Below are 5905 nucleotides of genomic sequence, written 5' to 3' on the forward strand. Positions count from 1 at the left end.
CCGTTGGGCCAAGTTTTCTGTCCGGATGACCCAAACGGACAAAATGGGTCCTCCCATTAGAGTTGCTCTAAGTGTTGTATGAACTCTAGTGATCTTTTCCTTCTGCTCCGGACTGTATCCCTGACTCTTTGTATTTATGTCGCTTGATTAATAAAGTGCTAACGTTTCTCAAAAAAGAAGAGGTTTTTTTTGGTTGACTTGCAAATCACACGAAATTGCGCCATTATCGTCGACCGTAGCTGCTCAGCGGAGGCACCGTGAAAACGGACTGATACACCCCGTGCATGAATAAAATTGCATATTGTCTCATCCCTGGCACAAGGCAAATTTGGAACATCAGCGGTCAAAATTGCAGTCACGCAATTCGGCTAAAACCAAGCAAGCAATTAGCACACGCGGGCAGGACATTTCGGTGGGACGTCAGTACTCAGTACCCACTGTCCACTCCAAAAGCGAACGTGCAGCCGGCACCACCTCCGCCCGGCCCGGCGGCCGCCTCCACCGGCACCGGCACACTGGCGAATGCGTCGTCGGTGTAGAACCCCGCGAAGTCGACGGCGTCCGGCCCAAACGCGGACACGTTGCCGAAGTCGCCGTCAAGCAGCATCCTCGCCCTCTTCTCACCGCCCTCCACGGGCCCTTGCTCGCCGCCGGCCGCGTTGCCGCTGTTGCCGACCAGGCGCTGCAGCGTGTCGCGGTCGCCGACGACCGTGAGGAGGAACGCGAGCATCTGCTTGGGCTTCCGCTCGGTCTCCTGCACGCGGCGCCACATGGCGGCCACCCTGTCGTCGATGGTGTTCTGCTCCTTCTTCAGCCTCACCACCTCCGTGGCGACCATCGTCATGTCGTCGTCGGTGAGGCCGGCCGCCACCGCGTCCTTGCGCTTGCCGCCGCCGCCGCCGCCGACGGCGGTGCCACGGCGGACGATGTTGCGCAGGAGGTGCGTCTGGCCCCGGAGGAAGGAGCCGTGGGCGAACTCCCACCGGTCCGGATCCACCTTGCGGAAGCCCTGAGGCGAAGCGGAAAACAATTTGATCAGGACAGAATCTAGTGCAAGGACGCTGGCTGTCTGCACTTTGTGAAACTAAATCCTCGCTGTTCGCCTCTGGCCAGCCCCCAAAACGTGCCACGTTCTTGTCCTTGAAACCACGAACACATACCGCAAAATATTCAGAGCGTAACTTATCACGCCACGTGGTCTCCATACGTCCATAAATCGACACCCCAACCACACACAGTAAAGACGAACTATGTACTCCCAGAAAATGTCTCGCGTACACAGTTGTACGCACACGCACGCACACAAGAACTTTGTACAGAAATCTCACTCTCTTTCTCTCTGAATCAAGATAAACAGGAGCGCAGGCGGCCTAGCAACACGGAAATGGACAGCACAAATGGAGTACTAGTATATATAGGAATCAACGGACTGACATAGGTGTTGAGCTGGCGGACGAAGCTGGAGAAGTTGTTGTGCTTGAAGTGCGCGGGCAGCATGGTCTGCGAGAAGACGAAGGGGTCGGCGACGACGAAGCTGTTGTTGCCCTTCCCCCACCCGATGACCCCGTCCGTCCCGGGGTCCTCCACCATCCGGTACGTCTTCCACACGAACGGCGCCGCCCCGCCTCCGACGCTCGCCGCCGCCGCCGCCATCGGTCTGTCTCTAACTAAAGTTTCTCAAGATTTGTCCCGAGATTTCTTGATAAAGTAACGGGAGGAGGGCATAAAGATCAAAGGTGCTACAGAAAAAGGTAAAGGGGGACGTCGCCAAGGAAGGCAGGATCTGCCGGTCTGTGAAAGTGGCGGGCTAGTTTTATAAGCCTGCCGCGCCCGTGGTGGGTGCGGGGGAAAGCGACGGCGAGGAGGTGGCGACAGGTGCGTGCATCCACGGGCTCGGGAGGTTTCCGCCGGTGGTCACGCACGTACCCAGCGTGCCACCGCATTCTGGGCCCGGCCGGGTGGGGAAAAAGCGCTCGCGGCCACAGCGCCTGGGTCGTTGTCGCCACCGCGGACGCGAGAGGACACCTGCTATGCTATGCCGAGGGGGGAGGGGCCGCGTCCGGTGAAGCCCGTGCTGATTGGTGCCATATCATATCGCCTTTGGCATAGAAAACTCGGAAAGGTGAAAAAACGGGGGATTCGCAGTCAGGTCGACGGAGCATCTTCCCGGATTGTTTTTTCGAGGGAGAGCCGGAAGGCGCCCTGGATTTCTGGTCACTTTTTCATTTTCTTTTTGCGCAACCGAAGAGATTGGTTGAGTTCCCCGCACAGCAAAAAGGGAGGAGTGCTGCTTGTGCTTGCAGCTATGGGATGGGTTCCCTGTCGTTTTGGCAAGACTACAGTTTCACCATGGCCAGACTCGTCGAAATTCAGTGTGCTGGATCTGGATGCGAGTAGGACGCAAACGGAAATTTGGTATGCTGCCAATAAGAAAGATGGCGATGGCCCTCTCCTAATTAGGCCCACCCGTGCAGGCGCCCATGCCCTTGCTGGTTGCTGCACAGCGACGAGGGCAACGCTGTCGCGACTTCCACCGAGATCGCCAGCCACGCATTCCGCCCCGTCCGACCGCTCGACGCGTGGGCTTTAGGACTCGTGCGACCTCCACGGCGGTTGCGCACCACACATTTGTTTCCTCCTCCTCTGCGAGCGTCCCGATCAGGTTAGCAAGGAGTGGGACTGGGAGTAGATTACGTGATCTTATCCCTGCGGCCATGACCACGACCCTGCCGATAAAGCGGCAGACAGCAATACTGTATTCCATGCTGCATTCGTATCCGTAACCTTGTGCCCACAACGCAGAAACAATTTTTGACCGATATTTTTTTTAAAAAAAATTCAATCTATTCAACGTATATTGCATTCAGATCCATAGACCACCTAACGACGACTACGAGCATTGAAACAAGCCGAATGCGTGCTGTCATCATTGCCCCTCCCTCACCAGAGCCGAACAAAACTTGTAGTTGACAGCTGGGAAGTCGCCGCGCTAAGGACCATCGCACCAGAACAGCAACCGCACAGATGAAAAATAGCGTAGATCAGAAGGATCCAACCTAAAAACATACGAACATAGACAAACAACAGTCAGATCGGAGCAAATCCACAAAAGACAGATCCATCAGAGAGACACCTCTGCACGCCCACCGACTATGCTAGACGCATCATCAGGACAGGGGCTAGGCGGGGAGAACTTTATTTCATCTTCAGGGAGCCTCCGACGTTTCGCCTTTCTAAACAGGACACAAACCATAACAAAATTCAAAAAAACATCTGAAAACAAAGTGTCCCGCTGGTCTTTGTTGCGATCCACTGTGCCCCCATGACCCTAGGGCCGCCGAAGACATGGCGAACCGACGGTGGCGCCCGTAGGAGACAGAGGAACCCTAGCTTTTTCTAGAGGAGGAAGTGTGGCTACGTGCGCGTGCATATACCCATATGTTTTTGTTACCACTATTTTCCATCTTTAGAGCATCTCTAGACAATCCCTAAAACTGAGTCAAAGGAGTTAAAATTTCGGTTTACTCCTCTGACCGGGAGATAGCCGAACTCCCAAACCGTACAAGGGAGTAAAAAGTTTACTCCCCGCGGCCGTCGAGGAGTAAAAATACTCGCCCGCTCAGCTACCGAGTAAATCGCACCTCTCCAATGCCCGACCGCCCAAATTCACCACTGTGCGCCTCTTCCTATGTCAGGATGTAAATGGACAGCTCGCTGAACATTGTGGGACTTGTCCACTCTGATCACCGGTTCTTATGCGGGACTATGTCATAGTCCAATTATTATTTGTGTGGCGTATGTGGTGTCCACATAGTACCATATAGTATTTACTAAGAAGCAAACTGATACAGTGATACAATGGCATTAGTACAAGCCTAATCCGATCATTCAGTACAGGCCTAATTAGTCCTTCTCACCATCTTCTCTTGTCACTCAACACAGACACGGGGAACAGGCACGACGACGCACGCACGAACATGTATTTTGCTTACCTGTTTGGAGAAGAGGAGGCGGAGGAGCAGGGGTTGAAGAGAGCATCGGCAGGATTAGGGAGATAGCAGAAGAGGCATCGCCGCAAGGATCAACTCGGTCCCTGCCTCCCTGGCGATTCCCTTGGACAGCGGCGGCGGTGGAGGGGCTGAACGGCGGGGTTGGGGAGAGAATAGAGGAGGCGCCCCCACACTGCTCGGCTCAGTCCCCGGCGCTTCCCTTGGACGGCGGCCCATTTGAGAGACTCAGTGGCGACGGCAGCACCATGGACAACGGAGAGGATTGGAAGGGGGAAGGGGGTTGCGTTTGGACATGGCGGTGGCGAAGGCGTCCGCTCTAGGGCATGGCAGCGTTGGGTGTTCGGGGACGGAGGCGAACGCGCCGCTAGCACTCGTGGGCTTAGTTGGTCTGTCCACTTGCGCCACTAATTTTTACTGGATCTTCACGAACGCCATTTAGACTGTTTTTTGCGGGTGGCATATGTGGGACTAGTGGGACCCGTCGCCACTTACATCCTGACTCCTATGGCTAGATCCAACCACCAGCCGTCGTTGCTCATCCGCAGCGCGTGGCCAGCGGATCGACCCCATGCGGCCGCCTCCTCTTCCCACCCACTACTAGGAAAAGGCCTACTAATGGCGCACCAGTTTTTCCTACTAATGGCGCACCGTATCACGCCACTAGAATTTTTTACTAATGGCGCATCACTGGTGCGCCATTAGTATCTGGTATGCTAATGGCGCACCAGGCAGTGCGCCATTAGTTTTGCCCATGGTGCGCCACTAGTGTCTGCTATACTAATGGCGCACCACATGGTAGTGCGCTATTAGTAACAATTTTTTCTAATTTTATTTTCTTAATCTCAGGTCACTATTTCACCTATGAAATATCCAACACATATATATACAGCAAGCATCCATATAACAATTATAGCCAACACACAAGTTCCATCATATGTACATACATAGCCAACACACAAGTTCCATCATATATACATACATAGCCAACACATAGTTCCATCGTTACATATTACAAAAGTTTCACATTATTCATCCAACACCGTTATCCATCAATTCACAAAAGTTTCACATTGATACAAAATAAAAACACAAATGGAAAAGAAGCACTCCATCCATGCAAGCTTCCGTGAATTAAATCAAATCTGCAAAATGATAAACAAGAAGTTAGAAGAAGAAAAGGAAGAAGACTAGAAGAATACTAGAAGAAGAAGAACACTAGAAGAAGAATAAGAAGAATTTTGGAAAAGAAGAAGAATAAGAAGAAGACTATAAGCTTATTATGTAAACTTGATCATTTTGTGCTAACATAAGTTATTTTGGAGCTAACCTATAGGAAACTAAGCATATAAGCTCTAAGTTAGTATATTAGAGCCAACTTAGGTAAAATGAAGCTAACCTATGTCATTTTGGAAAAGAAGAAGAATAAGAAAAAGACTATAAGCTTATTATGTAAACTTGATCATTTTGTGCTAACATAAGTTATTTTGGAGCTAACCTATAGGAAACTAAGCATATAAGCTCTAAGTTAGCATATTAGAGCCAACTTAGGTAAAATGAAGCTAACCTATAGGAAACTAAGCATATTAGAGATAACATAGGTAACTAAGTATATATATATATATATCATTTTGGAGATCTGACATACCTGACAAAGTTCAGTTCTCATGCATTGTTCTTCTCCTTCTCCTTCCTCAGCCTGATGCACCAAGAGCGGCGAGGCGGTGGAGGTAGTGGGATGTAGTCTTCTACCTCAATTGGCGTGGTCATGTCGCCCAGCTGTGGGATCGCCGGCGCCACCACCGGTGCGTGGTCATTGTCAGGCACCACCACCATCGCGAGGCCACCTTCAGGCACGACCATCGCTAGGTCATCCTCAGCCACCTCCATCTCTTGCC

The 5905-nt window shown here is 51.8% G+C and overlaps 1 protein-coding gene across 1 annotated transcript; it reads right to left on the minus strand.

The window, feature by feature from the left end:
- Positions 1-285: 285 nt before the first annotated feature.
- LOC125530061 (heat stress transcription factor C-2b-like) lies at positions 286-1797 on the minus strand. The gene is made up of 2 exons (XM_048694458.2): positions 1435-1797; positions 286-1009 (listed from the first exon to the last, which is right to left on the minus strand). Exons 1-2 carry the CDS (start codon positions 1651-1653, stop codon positions 428-430), a joined length of 801 nt encoding a protein of 266 aa, XP_048550415.2. The 5' UTR covers positions 1654-1797; the 3' UTR covers positions 286-427.
- Positions 1798-5905: the final 4108 nt, after the last annotated feature.

The sequence above is a fragment of the Triticum urartu genome, chromosome 7A (assembly GCF_056163025.1).
Source record: "Triticum urartu cultivar PI428250 chromosome 7A, HENAU_Tu73, whole genome shotgun sequence".
NCBI classification, from domain to species: Eukaryota; Viridiplantae; Streptophyta; class Magnoliopsida; order Poales; family Poaceae; genus Triticum; species Triticum urartu.